This window comes from Chenopodium quinoa, unplaced genomic scaffold (assembly GCF_001683475.1).
Source record: "Chenopodium quinoa cultivar QQ74 unplaced genomic scaffold, ASM168347v1, whole genome shotgun sequence".
In the NCBI taxonomy this organism is placed as follows: Eukaryota; Viridiplantae; Streptophyta; class Magnoliopsida; order Caryophyllales; family Amaranthaceae; genus Chenopodium; species Chenopodium quinoa.
This window is the reverse complement of record NW_018744155.1, coordinates 241948-261358: the sequence shown is the minus strand read 5'-3', so window position 1 is coordinate 261358 and position 19411 is coordinate 241948. Positions and strand designations below refer to the sequence as shown.

The 19411-nt window shown below is 38.4% G+C and overlaps 1 protein-coding gene across 1 annotated transcript; it reads left to right on the top strand.

The window, feature by feature from the left end:
* Positions 1–3563: 3563 nt before the first annotated feature.
* LOC110693798 lies at positions 3564–5854 on the top strand. The gene is made up of 2 exons (XM_021870949.1): positions 3564–4607; positions 4814–5854. The coding sequence occupies exons 1-2, from the start codon at positions 3970–3972 to the stop codon at positions 5547–5549; spliced, it is 1374 nt and encodes a 457-aa protein (XP_021726641.1). The 5' UTR covers positions 3564–3969; the 3' UTR covers positions 5550–5854.
* The last annotated feature ends 13557 nt before the right edge of the window (positions 5855–19411 follow it).

Here is a 19411-nt window from a genome sequence, read left to right as displayed (position 1 = left end):
GAAGGAAGTTAGAGCAAAAAGAATCGTCAACAAGTTTTAGCAATTTGTAAATCATCCACGGATGTGAAGGTTACACCCCGTTCACGATCACAGAATTCACTAACTCCATAGTAGTCCTGAACCATGACTGTATATTCGGGGATAAGGGTATGAATCCAACCTAAAAGAGATTGAACCCGCCCAAAATAGGCCTCGCCTGGCCTCTACTTTATCTTCATCATATTCATGTGCACTTTCTAATTAACATACAATTAACAAATTAATCCTAAACATATTTAGGCCCCGATCTTTAGAGCTTCTCTACTGAGTTGTGCTCTGCTCTGTCCTACTCTGCTCTGCTTAAAAATAATTATTAATATTGAATTAATGATAATGATTAATATTTAATATTAATAACAAATAATTAATAATTAATAATTATAATTAATATTTAATAATAATGATAATAATAATAAGTAATTGATATTTAATATTTAATAATAATAAATAATTAATATTTAATAATTAACAACAACAACAATAACAACAACAACAACAACAACAATGCGGTGATAATAGTAGTAGCAGTAGTAGTAGTAGTAGTAGTAGTAGTAGTAGTAATAATAATAATAATAATAATAATAATAATAATAATAATAATAATAATAATAATAATAATAATGTTCAAGGGTTTTTGTTGGGGATATTTTCGGTGATCATGCGGTGTCTTGTGCTGGTATTGTGGGCATTAAATATCGGTATAGTGTTGTTCGGGAAACCCTAGTTGATGTTTGATATCGATTAGAGATTTCAGCTAGAAAGGAGCTAGGTGTGCATTGGGTTATCTGGAGGGAACGACGGGGTCCTCAGACCTGCAGATGTGTCATTTTATTCCTGGGATCGTGGTCGCGATGTTTGTGTTGACAACGCATCCTTCAAAGCATCAGATCTAAGCAATTTTTAAGGAGGAGGAGGAGGAGAATTGAAAAAAAAGAACAAGAAGAAGAAGAACGTTGGGGGAGGAGCGACAACTTTGAATGTGGTGATGAGCAACAACGTTGAAGGTGGTGATTTGAAGTAGCGGCGACAACGCCAAAGTGGTGGTCTGATAATTTTGTGGGAGATCGATGATGATGGATATGAATGATTTTTTGAGGTTAGATTAGAAATTTAATGAAATCTGATTTAGGTAACTAATTGTGTTTATAAAATATTCAGTTTGGGTATTTTTTTTTTGTAATTTCATTTTTAAAACTTACTAAAAAAGGCAAAAAAAATTTGAAAGTTGCAATTAATGTGTAGCAACCCTTTTTGGTAAAAGTTGCAACTACTCGTAATAGGAATGGAGGTAGTAAGTTAAGTTTAAACAAGTTCAATAAAAAAAACAAAACTCTTTGTTTTTTTGGGAATAAGAAAACAGGAACTTATGTATGGTAAAGCTGCAAAAAAAAAAAAAAAAAAAAAAAAATTGTAAATAATAATCCCAACATTGTTCCATTCTAATAATCTAAACTTTGGATTATTCTGAAATAATCCCAACTTTGGGGACTCTTTACATTCTTCGATCCTAAACCAGTCAACAAAGTCATTGACCTGCTATCACAAGTTATGTGACACATGTCACATTGTGATTGGTCCAAAAAAGAAAAAATAAAAAAAACTTTTAAAAAAACCAAAACCCCCACCCAGTCCCTCCACCACCGCCCACCGGAATCCCAAACCCCAGCCGCTCCAATCCCCATTAACCCGTCGGAAAACCTACTCCAATCATTTACCCCACAGGCGAAGCTACCCCTACCTTCCTGTCGGTCAGCCACCACCTCCTCCCTTCCCGTCAGGTGTTTCGTGGGGGGGGGGGGGAGGTTTTATAGACTTTTGGAGCCGCAAGGGAGGTTTTAAGTGCTTGTGTCGAGGAGAGAGGGGGATTATTGGTTTACAAGGATGGGCGTGGTGGTTCAAGGGGAAGGAGGGGGAGAGGCGACGGGATAGGAGGAATGGTGGCAAAGTAGGGGGAGGGGATTAGGGCTGCTAGGGTTCCGATGGGCGGTGGGGGATGTAGTGCAGGGAAGGGGTGGGGCTGGGATTTCTGAATTTTAAATTGGAAAAATTGCCCGAAATAATCCCACCTTTGATATTAATCCGCTATAAATGGTCTCAACCAGTCATGTAACTTGTTATAACAAGTTAATTGACACGCGTCGGCCTGTGATTTGTCAAAAATAAATAAAAATAAAATATATAAAATTTTAAAATAGTTAAAATAATTTACAGAAAAAAAAATTAATAATTATTTACGGAACCACCACCAGCCCATGCCCTTCCCCGCCGGCGCTGACACCCTGCCCCGTGGATCCGGTCACCAAGACCCCCAGCGACAGTGCCGTCGCCGGCGTTGGCCTGAACCCCCTCGAAACCAGGCTTCGAAACCAGCCCAACCCGCCTCTTGCCCTCACGAAACCAGGAAACATCACCCTCGAAAATTCAAGCTCTGACGTCGTACCCATCCCCCTGAACCACCAAACACCTTTAAAACCATTCCCCATCCCGATCTCGACCTCCCTCCCCCTTCCCCCGCCACGTTTTCACCTCCGCTCTTCCCTTGTCCCTTTTCCAGCCCATAAATTCATCTTGCCACCCTCGAAAATCCCATCTCCTTCCCGATTCCGGCCTCCCTCCCTCTCCGCCCCGATCACATATCTGCTGCAATTCGGCGATTAAGTGTGATGGGTGGGGGTGGTGGAGGTGGTGGGTGGCTGGTCGACTCCCCCTTTTTTTATTTTTGTTTTTAATTTTTAATTTTAGACAAATTGTAGGGTGACGCATGTACTTTAAAACTAAAAAAAAATTACCTTTGTAACAGGTAACCAATTATCTGGGACCATTGGGAGCAGATTGGGGGTAAAGGTGGGATTATTTAAAAAAAATCTAAAGGTGAGATTATTTTTAGCGGACGGCCCAAAGGTGAGATTATTTCGGACAATTTTTCCTTTTAATTTTTTTTTTTTTGTTTTTTTTTTTTGCCTTATTAGATCTCAACACGTGGTATTTCTGAAGAGAAGAAAAAAAAAATTCAACTGGTAATAAGGGATTAAAGAAAGTAGACAATTTCGAAAGTTGGAATTATTCCAGAATAATCATGAGAATATTTAAATAAAATGAAGTAACGTTGGAATTATTATTTACAAATTTTCCAAAAAAATCCTAAAAGAAAATTGATAGAAAAAAAAAAAAAAAGTTTAACAGCCGTATGATTATCCACACTCTCTGGTTCAATAAACGGCTGACAATGAATCCCAAATCCCACCCATACAAACACAAGAGTTAGTTTAACGCAACAACTCATTATAGTGGGGTCCTCGTCCTCCTCCTTCCCTCTCCTGTTCATTCATTCAAACCCCTTCTTCTTTTTTCCGAATTCCCTCTTATTCCACGTGCCACACCCTAATTGGCCATTTCACAACCCAGAAAATGTACTTGCAAACTATTCCGTAATTTTTATTTTTTTTAAAAAAAGAAAAAACCAGTGGACCCACCAAAGAGGATTTTTCTTTCAGATACCCTTGGGGGGTTGATGTTGAGTTTTAGTGACAACCTGTATACAGCTGTACTCCATCTAACCCCACCCCCCTTCCCTCTGCAACTAAATGCGCCCCCCTTCTTCTTCCTCTTCTCTTTTCCCCTTTTTCCACAAAAGCAAAACATTTACTACTCCTTAAACTTCTTCAACCCACAGATTTTCATGCTTTTAAAAAAATAAATAAAAATTTCAGGGTTTAAGAATTCATGAAGAAATTCTGGCATTGTTGTTGTAGTTCATCTCTTAACAGTATTCGCAATGCGCATCCCTAAAACCTCACCTATTCCTAGGCCGATTTCCTAACCTCCGCCTTCTTCCTCATTATATACCATTTTTCTTCTTTGTTCTTCTGGTTGTAGTGAACTATTACTACTCTGTAAAACGGGGTCGTTTTGAGGAGAGAGAAAGTGAGCATGGATCCTTGTCCATTTGTTCGTCTAACCGTCGGTAACCTCGCGTTGAAAGTTCCGGTACCAGCAAAACCAGCGCGCACTGTAATACACCCAACTTCCTCTCCCTGTTTTTGTAAAATCAAACTCAAAGGTTTTCCCGTTCAAACCGCTGTTATCCCCTACAATCCGTCGGAAACCACCGTTTCCGACGGAAACCACCACCCACAAACCGGTTTCATCGCCGCCGCAACTTTCCATTTGAGCAAGGATGATCTGAACAAACTCGCCGGGAAATCGATCTTCGTCGGAAAACTGTTTTTGAAGATTTCAATCTTTACTGGAAGAACAGGGGCAACTTGTGGGGTGAAGAACTCTGGAAGATTGTTGGGGAAAGTGTCTGTACCGTTGGATCTTAAAGGGGCGGAATCAAGGGCTGTGGTTTTTCATAATGGTTGGACTTCTGTTGGGAAAGAATCTGGTGTTTCGCAGTTTCATGTTAATGTTAGAGCTGATCCTGATCCTAGGTTCGTTTTTCAGTTTGATGGTGAACCTGAGTGCAGTCCTCAAGTTTTTCAGATTAAAGGGAATATTCGTCAGCCTGTTTTTACTTGTAATTTTAGCTTCCGCTCCACCAACTCTGACCGTCATCAACGTTCCAGGTAACTTTTTTTTTTTTTTTTTTTTTTAATTTTTTAATTTTTTTGCATTTCGTAAAGTCGAAAATGGATGATTCAGTTTGTCCGAGAAGAATTTATAGGAATTCCATTTTTGTATGATAATATATAATATTAATGATAAATTTATATATTACGAAGTAGTATGAAATAATTGAATTGGGTTTTGTTAAATTTGTGATGTTGTTCAGATCATCGGAACAAGGAAGTGGAAGAGGATGGTTGAGTTCGTTTGGAAGTGAGAGAGAAAGACCGGGGAAAGAGAGAAAAGGGTGGTCAATTACGGTTCATGATTTATCAGGTTCACCGGTTGCGGCTGCGTCAATGGTGACACCATTTGTGGCATCCCCTGGTTCGGACAGAGTTAGCCGGTCTAATCCGGGTTCGTGGCTTATTCTTAGGCCGGGTGAGGGTACTTGGAAGCCATGGGGCCGTCTCGAGGCGTGGAGAGAGCGAGGGGCTCATGATGGGCTTGGGTATCGGTTTGAGTTGATTCCTGATATGAGCGCCAACTCTGGGGTGGTGTTAGCTGAGTCAACTCTTAATACGGCGAAAGGTGGGACGTTTACCATTGACTTGGGTGGGTGTAATCAGGTCAATGCTGGTAGTAATGGGAATGGTTCGAATCGGGGTAATCAACGGTCAAGTTCACCCGGGTGTAGTCCAAGGAGAGGGAGTGGGGATTTCGGAATGGGGTTGTGGCCGTATAGCGCGTATAGAGGGTTTGTGATGGCGGCGAGGGTGGAAGGGGAAGGGAAATGTAGTAAGCCTACCGTGGAGGTGAGTGTTCAGCACGTCACCTGCACGGAGGATGCCGCTGCCTACGTCGCGCTCGCAGCAGCGGTTGATCTTAGTATTGACGCTTGTAGGCTTTTCTCTCAAAAGCTTAGGAAGGAGCTTTGCCATACTAATGATATGGGTAGCTGACACTCTAGTTCTTGGCTTGGGTGTTTTTCAATTTACTATTTTTAAAGTTTTGAGTAATTTTTACTAAGTGATGGAATTTGTACTCCATCGACTTTTTAGATGGTTAAGTACGTAATTAATTACTGGCTGATTATTATTAGCAACTACTGACTGGTTGTGGGAGAAATGTGTATAGTAGGGAGTAGATTTAGGAGATAAAACAAGAAGGTAAAAAAAATATATTTTCCTTCTTTGATTTGTGTGTGGCTTGATTAAGATCTTTATGTTTTTTTGGAAAGTATTATCGGTTTTAATTTACTTTAGTACTCCGTATCTTCTCTATTTTGATTGCAATGTTTAAACTTATGTTGCCTTTCGTGTTCATACATAAATGTATATATGGTCGCATATATATTCATATCAATCATATGTGATTTTGTTAAGAATCGAGTCTGGTATAATGGTTGAAGGCCCCTTTTCCACTTTGTTAGAGGAGTTTCATTATCAAGCTTTGCAAGGGATCTCTAATTTTCCACGTACATTAACTAGATTGAAATTTAATGACCTTTTGTTAGGTTCATTTTGATTTATTGCATTAAAATAAAATACTTATTTTATAACAAGATTGAAAATTCATGACTTTCCTAATATGAAAATATGATAATTCTTGATATATACTATTAATAGAAAAGTTCTTAATTGTAAAGCTAATGATTTCCATAATTATCTACATGTTCTCATCATAACCCCTGCACACCACACTAACAAATTGTATTATAGAGAAAGGCATAGATTTGGAAGATTTTTTTTTTAAAGCAAGCTTAATGCTGGTTTCTCGATCTTCATTTTTAGGGCATGTTCACATTTACTAAACTGAACTGAATTGAACTGGTTGGAACTGAACTGAATTGAATTGATTGGAGCTGAATTGAACTAAACTAAGCTGAAATGAATATTTTACGAGAGAGGGAGTGAACTGAACTGAACTAAACTGATTGGAGCTGAACTAAACTGAATTGAACTGATTGGAGCTGAATTGAACAGAATTGAAATGAAGTAAAGGTGAACATGCCCTTAACCTGTTTATTTAAGCGAATAATGTATGGTGATTATGTGGGGATGATGGTGTTTCTAGGATGAAGACAATGGGATGGTTGTGGTGGCTAGAACGGTGGGATGTGGTCAGTCCGGGATGGAGAGATTTCGGTTATCAATCATCTGAGCTTTGGTTGTGATCGGTGGATAGGTAGTACATTTTCTCTCTCTTTTTCAGGTATCATGTCAAAAACTATAACTCTTTAAGAGAATCTCTTTTTCTCAAGTTTCATGTCAAAAGCTATAACTCTTTAAGAGCACCAACAACAATGAGGATTTGTATCCTTTTAGCTCACTTTTTTGTCGGCTAAAATGATCCTCATTGATGTGCAAGAGGGGGAGAGGATCCTCTTGAGAAAAGGAAATGGTAGTTTCCTTGGCTCTTGTGCAAAAAGTTTTACTACCTCCGTTAACTTGAATGCTTTTACTAAATATATGATGTTGCCTTTTTATCTAATTTTCAAAATACAGCCACTATTTTAAAAATTCCCACAATACTGTCCATGTAAGCAAATGTATTAAAATCGGTTTTTTTTACGGTTCAAATGACAACCGCTACTTTTTTTTTTTTTTGAGGAAACAAAAATCGCTACTTGAAGTGGCGATTTTCATCTAAAATGTTTTTTCCCACACAGGCTTGAGCATCGACATTCACCGTTAGCATTTCAACCCCATTTATCCTCTCATCCAAAGTAAATCTTCCAAATAAATCCAATCAAAATTTGAAATCCTACATTCCAACCCTAAGTAATCATTGAGAAACTCCCAATTCCAATCTCATCTCTCAAAACTTACTTCTAATTCCAATTTCTCCATTAAAGTTACATCAACCAAAATTATTATTAGGATTGATAGATGTTCCCTTTTCTGGACCACGGTTTACTTGGAAAAATAATAGATCTGAGTCAGATCCAATTTTGGAAAGATTGGATAAGGCCTATGCCACGTCCTCTTGGTTTGACTTCCATCCCCACGCAACTGTTTTTCACCAGCCCATTTTATTTTCAGATCATGCAACAATCATCTTATCGGACACACATGTCTGGGAAAATTCCAAGCGGCCGTATCGAGTTGAGAACTGGTGCTTGACAGCGCCAGAAGTCTCTTCTCTAGATCTCTCCGCTTTCTCATTATGCTTTGTAGGCTCACCTTTGTTTTCGTTGTCCAAAATGCTCTTTTGGCTTCGAAATCATTTGTTAGTCTGGTGTACTACTAATAAGAAACTCTGGGGAATTAATTGGAAGTCCTTGGTCATGGAGGTAAATCAGGAGGCTTTCAATCTGGGAAACAGGATAGATCGTTGTCTCTTTATTTCAACCAAAAATGAGAAGCTTGCAGCAGCCCAGATAGCATTTCAATATTGGAAGCAAAGAGCTAAAATTCGCTGGGATGCTATGGGTGAAAGTCATTCTAAGCTGTTGTTTTCGCTTGTTCAAGCTCGGAGACGATGTAACAATATTCATTGTTTAAAGGACACGTCAGGCGCATGGATTTCGAATTCGGGGGACATTAGATCTACTGTGCTCTCCTTTTACAAAGATCTTTATATTCCTAATTTCTCGGATGATTTTCCTGATGATTCTTGGTGGGATCGTCTTCATCTCCCTTCTCTGTCTGTTTCTCAGCAGCAGTTTCTTTTGGTTCCTTTTTCAGAGGATGAATACGGGTTTCTATGTTTTCAATCGCCGACAATAAAACTCCAGGACCAGACGGTTTTCCTTCTACTTTCTTTAAAGTGCATTGGCCAGTGGTAGGCCCATTTGTGGTTAAGGCAGTCCAGTATTTCTTTGCTCATGGTTACATGTTGAAGGATTGGAACCGCACTTTTGTTGGAACAAGTGTGTTTTGGTGTAAATTTTGTGGAAAACAAAAAGTCCCACATTGGTGGGAAATAGAAGTTTGTCCTCCCTTATATTGGAGAATGTGGAGTATTTGGGTGTGGCCCTTGGGCTACCCACATTTTGTGGAGAGGGAGGACTTACCTACCAAGCCCACTTATCACACACGCGCGCCGAACCGAGCCGAGTTGGGTTGGGTCGAGTCGGGTTTATTAATTAAACTTAATTTTTGCTCAGTTTTTTGAACAAGGCTTAATTACGTAATTAGTGCCTTGATTTTTGCTAAACGGTTTTGACTGGTTATCTCTCTAACGTTTATTTCCAGATTAATTAAACTTTGGCCGTTTTACTAGCTGTTTTGACTGGGTAAATTAACGTTTTAATTGACCGTTTTTGGCGTGAATCACGCTGGTGTTGGAACGGTTTTTGCTACCGTTATACCATTGTTTTGCCTATAAAACATCATGTTATGTTCACTGTTTTTAAAATAACAAAAAATCACAGAATTTTTCTAATCCCTTTTTTCTCTTACAAAATATTCGAGCAGTGTTCTTTATATTTTTTGGTGGTTAGTTGTCCACTGGTTCTGTGCAAATCCACTGGTATTTTCCTTGCTTAGACAGACTGTTTTATCCTGGGGAACATCCGGTTGTTGTACGAGCTGCTTGCACAAATTAAAGGGCAGTACCGTGAATGTTCTAAAGAGAGCGACATAGTCCGCGACTCAGTCTAATTCCCGGTAACTTTGTTCTGTTTTTATTGTTTACAGCAGTTCGGTTAATAACAACTTTTCTAGTTCTTCTTCCTAAGGTGGATAGTCCAGAGTTGGTCTCTCAGTTCCGTCCTATTGGCTTGTGTAATGTTCTTTATAAGTGTATAGCCAAATGTCATACAGGGTGCCTTCGCCAGGTTTTACCCAGTTTGGTCTCGGACTATCAGAATGCCTTTGTTCCAGGTAGATTAATGTCAGATAACGGGTTTCTAGCCCATGAAGTTCTTTCTTACATGATTGCTTCAAAAGGCTAAGAAACTCTTCTTTGCTGCTCTCAAGCTGGACATGAATAAGGCCTATGACAGAGTAAATTGGTCTTTCTTGTTAAGCGCTCTCAAGGCTTTTGAGTTTCCTGATTACTGGGTTCATATAATTCACCAATGCATTTCCACTGTTTCCTATCAAGTCTTGGTGAATGGTAGTCCTTCCCCGTCCTTTCATCCTCAGTGTGGTTTGAGGCAAGGGGATCCTTTATCGCCGTATCTATTTGTTCTCTACATGGAAATTTTTTCAGCTATGTTGAGGAAGGGTGAGAACTTGGGTTTGTTTCGGGGTATCCAAATCTCAAGAGGTGCCCCCTCCATTTCTCATTTGTTTTTTGCGGATGACTTTTTATTATTCTTCCAGGTGTCTCCGGAAGCCTGTGATAATCTATTACAGGTTGTGCAGCAGTTCTGTTCGGTGTCGGGTCAGATGATTAATCTCCAGAAATCTTTTATTAAGTTTAGTCCTAATACTCCTTCGGATGATAAGGATTACTTGGCCCATAGTATGCGTCTTCAGTCTCACTCATCCCTTGGTACCTATTTGGGTCTTCCAGTGGACTTGGGTCGTAATAAGGTGTCGGAGTTTGGTTTTTTGCTCGACAAGGTTTCTGCCCGTCTTTCCCAGTTTGCTTCTCTGGGCCTTTCGGCCGCCGCTAAGTTGGTCCTTATTAATTCTGTGTTGGTGGCTTCTTTTAACCATAATCTGTCGGTCTTTAAGATTCCTTCTTCCATCTGTAGTTGCATTGACAGGTTACTTACCAGTTTCTGGTGGCGCTCTTCCTCCTCGGTTAGGGGCATTGCGTTTCGGTCAGCGACTCTGTTGCATCTACCGAAAGGTCTAGGGGGCCTTGGTCTTCGTAGCTTTACTCATGCTAATAAGGCTCTTCTGGCAAAGCAAAGTTGGAGGATCATTCGTTCTCCTCAACTTCTTCTTTCGAGGGTTCTTCAGGCCAAGTACCCTTTCTTGGGATCTGCTACAGTTCGACCTTCTCGGCTGTCCTGGGGTTGCAGGAGTTTATTGGAAGGGAAGAATGTTGTGAACACGGGTTTGGTCTAGAAGGTTGGTTCGGGTTCTCGGATTTGTATCCTGGAGGATGTTTGGGTTCAGGGGGGTGTTCAGTTTAAGTCTTCGATTTATGAGTCCAAAGTTCCGACTCACATTTCTTCTATTATTATGCCGCGCTTAGGCGCGTGGGACTTTTCCAAGATCCATAGGCTCTTTGATACTGCTCCGACTCAGCGTATTCTTGTGTTGGAAAGACCTCACAGGCCTATGGATGACTTTGTTTACTGGAAGTTTACGCGAGATGGCCGGTTCTCGACAAAGTCCGCATATTCCTTGCTGGTTCAGCAGTCTACTCTTTCGATTGCTAGTATACCAGCTACAGAGCAGTGGTGGAAGAAATTATGGGGTCTTTCTCTTCTTCCACGCTTTAAGCTGTTTATTTGGAAATTGCTTTATGATGCTCTGCCGCTCAAAGCTCATTTGTATGCCCGTGACATTCCAGTAGATCCAACATGTGTTTTCTGTCGTCGGTCTGCCGAGACAACTTCTCATCTGTTTCGAGATTGTCTGGTCATTAAATCTATTTGGCCTCCTCATTTGTTAACTCTGACCGGGGCTCAAGAGGGCCACATCCCTTGCAAGGACTGGGTGATGAATGTGGTTTCCTATTTTAGGCATTCCTCGAATTTGGCGGGTCTGGTTTTGTTTGTCTCCTTCCTTTGGGCAATATGGATTGTTCGAAACAGCTGTGTTTTTTCGGTAAGCGGTGTGGTCTCTGAGTTTGATTCACCATCTTGCTCAGGAATGGATGACTCGCGCCTCTCAAGCTTGTGCCTATCAGCAGGCTCAGGTTTCAGATTCGTACCACTCACATTTGCCTAGTTTGATACTACGCAGGTGTAGACACCCATTTGTGTCTCCCCAAAACCAAACCCAGTGATGAGTACCTTTCACGTCGAATCATAATCGAATGTAGTGAAAGTGTGGAAAGTCTAGCGTTGCGGATAGTTTTAATTTATTTTCTCTTCTCTCTGTTTTTGAAAACTTATTTTAAGAAAACAGCCAATCCAATTTGGTTGGTCCATGATATGAGTCCAATAGTAGTGTAGTTGGATGGGGCTTGACAAGAGCTTTCCAACGATATATTATAAGCCCAATTCCGATGAATATTGAGGAAGTTATGGCCAATTTACTAAACTGGGCCCGGTGCTTATATGCGGCCCAATGATCTAGAGGAGGGCCTAATATGATTTATCATTCATGCAATTAGGAATGGTTTTAGTCTTCTAGATTCTTCTAGAAGGTTCTTTTCATTCCTAATTCAATTAGCATTGATAAATTGACTTTTGTTGACTTTTCAGAGTTTTAATTAAAATCAAAAAGCATTTTCGAGGAAAAGATACGATTTTATCCTCCAGTACGACAAACTTATTTTGATTTTTGAAAACGCGTCAAAAACAGGCCTAGCGCCTGGAACCAGGCCTGGCGCCAGCCATTGGCGCCTGGTGCTAGCCATTGGCGCTTGGCGCCAATTAGCTGGTGCTGGCGCCAGCTCTGTTTTGCGTGCGCCAATCTCGTTTTGCGTGCGCCAAGTGATCTGTTTTGATATTTTATCTTTTTGGCTGATTTCTCTATAAATAACGTATTAAAAACTCCGTTTTCATTCATCTACAATTAGTTTTCATTCGCTAATTCTCATCAAGATTTCCTTAATCAATTCTCTTATTCATCCATCTTTCTCCTTCATTCATCTCTCTCTCTCTTTTTCTAAACTAGCTTTTATATACAAAATTCCGCATTCGCAAGATCTTGAAACACCTAGCCATATTCGAAGTTGCCTTCGCCCTAGACGTGAAAGGTTTAATTTCTAAGAGTTTGGTCCCAAATCTCTCTTTCAATTATTTAATTTAATTGTTTTATCATTTTCCTTGAAGTTACTAATGTGTGTATTTTGTTATTAGAAAGAGGTACGAGACATCAAAGTAAGTACTTTAATTGATTTATTGATGTTATGATGTAGAAATCATGTTTATATTGTTATTATGATATTCCTAGTATCATGTCTAGGGTAATTTTAATATTAAATATGATTGTTATGATGCTTCCTATGTTCTTCCTAATACTTATGATTGTTAGTATCATGTTAGGGTTAAAGATTTGATCTTGATTGCTTAGTGACATGCTAGGGTTTATTATTAATCTTGTTAGTATCATGCCTAGGATCTTGCTATTATTATGCTTTGATATTAACATGAACATGATTATGATTATGATTATGATTATTATTATTATTTTGATGATGATTATTTTATTTATGATGATATTATTGTTATTATTATTCATGATATTGATTATTTATTATGTTGCTTGAGTTATTGCTTGATCACGCCTTTTATTTCATGTTTAAAGGGAATTTGTACTTATAATCACGCTTAATAAGATAATTAATAATCTTGTTAGGGTTAATTGTGATTATAATTTAAGTGATCGCCAATAATAGTTTTATTTGTGCATTAATATTCAACCAACATAGATAAACAGGTTTAGGGTTAAACCTATTGATTGCATGTGAATCGAAAAGCGCACATGAATACGATCAGAATAAAGTAGAGGCTTATTATTAGGGCGGGTTCAATCTCTTTTAGGTTGGATTTGTACTATCATCCCCGAACCCTTATTTGGTTCTAGACCTTATGGAGTTGACGATCTCTCGGATCTTTAAGGGGTGTAACCTTCACCTCGTGAACGGTTTACAAGTTCCTAAAACTTGTTAGCGACTCTTTTGCTCTATCTTCTTCCCTTTTGGACACCACCGTACTTTAGTGTATGATCACAGTGGGGTTCAAGCTAGGGGTTTAATGCTTGAAATTTATTCCCTACAGTTTTTGGCGACTCTGCTCGGGACGATTTCTATTTTAATTCCTGAATTTGTTTCGGCAGTGATTTAGAATGAGTGGATGAGACTCGAAACGTTCTAAGTATTTCATGTGCGTAATTTTGATTAACATTATTGTCATATGCATAAAAAAGATCTCATTGGAAAGACCATCCGTAATGAGTTAAAAACATAGGATTTTACACGTAGGAAATTTGTGAAATATCTTTCACAACTAGGACCGAAATAACACCGCGCGAAACTGGAAAATTTTATCGAGCACCGAAAGCTGCTGAGGCATGTGGGAAGTAGCGTCAGGGGCCATAGCTTAGCGCCAGCATTTTAGTCGTAGCGCCAGACGCCAGTATTGGCGCTAGGCGCTACAATTAAAAGCTGGTGCCAGTCTCTGTTTGCTGGCGCCAATTTCCCCCAATACCGAGCCAGAAGTATGCGTTCTGATTTCGACCGGTTTTTCGTATTGTTTGCTCGATCCTACTTCCTGATTGAATTTTTTCTCACTTTTCTGAAACCCATATGTGTTCTACATTTGGACATAACCCTCTGGGAATTCATGCTCCATCTATCTGATTGAACGCTCCGTGAAACAAAGGGTACATCCGAGATTGTTGAATTCACCAAACCATGGAAGCGAGTTTTTTCTAAAACTCGCGGTGTCCCATCCACTCGCGCCAACCCTTCACGGTTAGGCTTCCGCGCGGTGCATCTGGACAATTAACCATGGACCCTCTATTGACTAAACCATATCCCGAACTTTAGAGAACTAGAGCCATGGTTAGGTTGCAAACTCATTGCATCATACTGTGCCTACTTGACTAATTGTGCATTATTTGTTGTGCATACTCTATGTGATTTTTCCTAACCGTTTGTTTGACTTGTGTTAAGACTAAATAAACTAACTAATGAATAAAGGAATTTTTTTAATTAATTAATTAATTAATTTGAACTAATAAATAAATATAAAATCGAGCCATAGTTCCTTTAAGTCAACCCGGATTTTTATTCCCGTATACTGCACAAATGTCAACTTGTTTTGGTCATAGACGGAGTTATAGGAAGAACTACGAGTCGTAAAACCTATGGATCTGTAGCCCCGAGTTTTATCTTTAACTTGGCGTTGGTTTCATCCAAATAAGAGTCACAGATAAAAAGTTATGACTAAAATACCACAGTCTGTCTAGTTTAATGCATATACGTGAAGTCTTAACTTAGTCTTTGCTTGAGTCTAGTCATATAGTCTAGCCACATGGTCATGACACGAGTCTTAACATATCACTTACACTCACTAGTCTTAGCACACACTTTGAGTATATGTCACCATGACCTGTTTTAAGTTCATCCATAAGTCGGTTTTTTTTTTTCCGTCATTTGAGTTGGGGGGTACATTCTATTCCTAATTCTTCATATCCCTCCACCTCCATCATCTTCCTTCACATTCTATTCCATATTTCTTCACTTCTTCCATCCATTGCATGTTTAATAAAGTTTAAGTCAAATAATTAACAGTGAATATCCCCAAATTCCTTTTCCACAGTACTTGGTCGAGGAGAGAAGGGCGATTAATCAAGGACAACCTCTTTATTCAAGTCTCACTTTTTGATAAACCGATTCGACAAAAGAGGAAGGCTAAGAAGATAATGGCAACTCAAGAGGAAGTCAATGAGCTTAGGAACCAATTGGTTACCATGACTGAGACACTGAAGCTACTCACACTCAAGATCGATGATCCTGTGAAGCAACAACAAATGAACCTCATGCAAGAGAGTCTAAGCAAGCTATCTAGTGACTATAAATTTCAGGGCATGAGTTCGCAAGGGGTCTCGCTGGACAAGGAACTTCTTCCGCATAAGTTCAACGCCACTAACAACCCTAAATTCAAGGCAACAGATAACCCTTACTTTCATCTAAGAGCTTTTGAAACTATAATGAACATTAAGAGTATCGATAAGAAGGTTTTTCCCTCTCTGTTCTCTCTATCTCTTGAAACTGTTTGCCAACAATGGTTCTTCTCCCTTGACAAGGAGAAAACCTCTACCTGGGAATCGATAGTAAACGCTTTCGTTGATAGGTACAAGTGCAATATTCAAGTTGAAACCGACCATAGACAACTTGAGATGCTAAGACAAAAAGAGAATGAAGGCTTTACTTCTTTCTTTAATAAATGGAGAGAAATTTCCGCCAAGATGATTGAGGTCCCCACCAAAAAGGAGTCTGTGATGATGTTTATCAAGAATCTCCAAGAAAAATATTCAAAGCACTTAAAATATCAACACAACTTGAATACTTTCGAGGCCGTTTATGACATCGGAATTGAAATCGAAGACGACCTCGCAAAGCAAAAAGCTACTAATAATAGTAACCACGGTGGCTGGAAAGGAAAGAAGAATGACAATCCTTCTTCTTCCGAAAACGTCCACTCTAGTAATAATGTTAGTACCTTTGACCATAATGGTGTCTTAGCCATGGACAATCAAGGATCTAAAAGGAAACCCAGGAGAGAGTTCACACCCATTGGAATGACCTACGATGCTGCTTTCGATCGTCTCTATGATCGAGGACTAATCAAACCTATTGGCCCTACCGAGGATCCAACACCAGAAAATCGATCTTCGAGATGGAATCCAAACTCCTATTGCAAGTAACATCGAGGAAACGGTCATACCATTGATGAATGCTACAGGTTTCAAAATCTCATTCAAGATCTCATAGAAGCAAACAAGATCCCATTGCCTCTGAATTGAACTGAACTGAACTGAACTGAACTGAACTGAGCTGAACTGAACTGAACTGAACTTATTAATTAGTGATTTTTAACTACGGATTAGTGATCTTTGATTATTTATTGATTATTTATTACTATACATATGTGTATATACAAATGTACATATTATTATTATTAATTACTGATTATTATTATTATTATTATTATTTATTGATTATTATTATTAGTATTATTATTTCAATTATTATTGTTATTATTATTATTATTATTATTATTATTATTATTATTATTATTATTTATTGATGATTATTATTATTTATTACTTATTGATTATTATTATTATTATTATTATTATTGTTAATATTATTATTATTATTGTTGTTGTTGTTGTTGTTGTTGTTGTTGTTGTTGTTGTTGTAATAAGAGCTTAAAAGAATGAAATTTGGCTTTATATCATTAGCAATATCATTAGACGTAAATTAAGAGCTGAATTGAACTGATCAACTGAACTGAACTGAATTTCAACGGAAGAGAACAGACCCTTAGTGAAAACTTTGTTGATGGTTGACCAAGAGATGACTAGCGTTAGAATAAAGGTCTGTTGACTTTAGTTCAGTTGAGTTCACTTTATCTCCAATCAGTTCAGTTAAGTTCAGTTCACTTTAATTCAGCTTCTAATTTCCTTCTCTTATAAAATATTTATTCATTTCAGTTCAATTCAGCTCAGCTCCAATCATTTCAGTTCTACTTATAATTTCCTTCTCTCATAAAATATTCATTTAAGCTCTATTCAGTTTAGTTCAGAGCAGCTCCAATCATTTCAGTTTAGTTTAGTTCAGTTCAGCTCAGCCCAGTTCAATAAATGTGAACATGCTCTAAAAGATAATTTGCCATTTAAGATTCTTAAAAAATAAGGGGTAATTGCAGTTTCTATTCGGATCGGGTCCTAATCGGGTCGGGTTCTAGTCGGTTCGGGTCATAATCAATTTGGGTTGAATAGGGTCGGTTTGAAAACGGGTTTAGCCCATTTAATGTGGGTTTCGGTTAAAAACAGTTCGGGTCTTAATCAGGACGGGTCGTAATTGGTTCGGGTCATAATCAGTTTGGGTTTAACTGGGTCGGTTCGAAAATGGGTTTCAGTTCAAAATAGATCGGGTGAAATCGGGTCCAACCATTATTGTTTCGGTTATAATCGGTTTAGATTGAACTTAGTTGGTTTGAAAACGAGTTTACCCAATTTGAAACGGGTTTCTAATCAAAATCATATCGGGTTAAAATTGAGTCGGATGATTATCGAGTCGAATTAGTCAGATAATGGGTAGGAACGAGTCATGTTATAATCAAGTCAAGTCATAAATAAGTTGGGTTTATCAAGTAGTGGGTTGAAACAGATTAGATCATAAACATATTGGGTAACAGGTTGTAAATGACTCAGTCATAACGGGTTACGGGTTTTAAACGGTTTGGTCATAACGGGCTACGGGTCGTAAACGGTTCGGTCACAACAGGTTACGGATTATAACCGGTTTGGTCACAACGGGTTACGGGTTGGAACGATTTAGGTTTATCGGATTTTTATCGGGTTTTAACGGTTTTCGGTTTAAAACAGGTCGGGTTACTATCGAGTTTAAACGTAATCGGTTTGTGTTGCTTTCAGTTTCGGGTTGTAACAGTTTGGCTTGATAACGGGTCGGGTTAGTAACGGTTTGCACAAATTCGGTTTAGTTCAGTTTCGGTTTGGAAAAAAATTGGGTCGGGTCAGTTTCGGTTTCCAAAAAATGGGTTTTAAACAGTTCAGTTCCTTTTCGGATCGGTTTGAAACAGTCGGGTTTAACGGTTCGGGTCAAAAACTGACAGCTCTAATATATATATATATATATATATATATATATATATATATATATATATATATATATATATATATATATATATATATATATATATATATATATATATATATATATATATATATATATATATATATATGTATATATGCCACGTGTCAAGAGCTAATTAGCAAAAAAAAAAAAAAAGAAAGAAAGAAACTCAACCGCTGTAACCCCAGCCACCACAATCCCACAACCCTCCCCTCCTGCCGTCCAGCCGCCCCGGAAAACCCCAGCCGTCCTTCCCCCTTGAACCACCACCCTCAAATTTCCCCTAAACCCCGTCTCTCCACTGCACTCCACCGCATTAAAAACAGAGCAGCAACCCGCACCAACCACGGAACCACCAAACATCACTGCCCAATTGGTACTTTCACCGTTAATTATCCACCATTAACTCTCACTCTTCCATCGTCAAAAAATAGGTGGTTTAATTTCTTGGAGGGGTTTCATCGGTGGTTTCGTATTTAATCGGTGGTTAAGTGGGGAATGGGGGTGTTTCGAGGAGGGAGGAAGATGGCGACACAACGGAGGATATTTCGAGGGACTCGCCAAAGAGAAAGGGCGGTAGGCTGGCAGTTGGGTGGTGGTTAGGGAGGTCCGGTGGGAGAAGGGGAGGCTAACCGGTGGTTTGGGGATTTTAGGGGTTTTTTTTTCTAATTTTTTTTTTGAACTAATCAGGGTTTGAAACGTGTCAAGTGACCTGATATAATAAGTCATTAACTTTTGTTGTCCGGTTAGGGATTGAAGAAAAAGAAAAACCCCCAAAATTTGGATTATTCCAGAATAATCTAAAGTTGGAATTATTCTATCAAAATTGATGAAAATTGGGATTATTATTTCTAATTTTTCCAAAAAGTTATGCTAGGAGAGTTATATTAACTATTACCACTATTTTGATGGGGAGTCTCTTTACAATTTATATTCAACCTAAAGCAGGTAAAATATGTTAGAATTTTTCCTTCAATAAATTTTCCTCTCATATTTCTAGCATTCTAGGCATGCTTTTAAAGTGATCATCATACTCCATGGTCATGTCCATGTGTTTACAAATACGTAATTGTGTATTAGTGCATATGAATGACAAATTTGTAGATAATGTAATGGTTTTTGGAATTTTTGATGTTACTACTACCATTGATTTTTTTTTTAATTGCAACTTTAAGATATTATTTGAGAGGTATAAAATATTTAAAAGTTGCAACAGAAAAAAAAATTTAAATAAATCGGAGGTAGTATATCAAATATACTTCGTACAACATTTGGTTTAAAATATGCAACATTTGTCATTTAATATTTGTCCCTCCATAGAAACTCCGTTAGAGAATTAACAAAATATACCTAAATATTGCATGACACTCCCTCTATTTTTAAATACTTGCTCAATTTCTTCATGTGCGGAGTT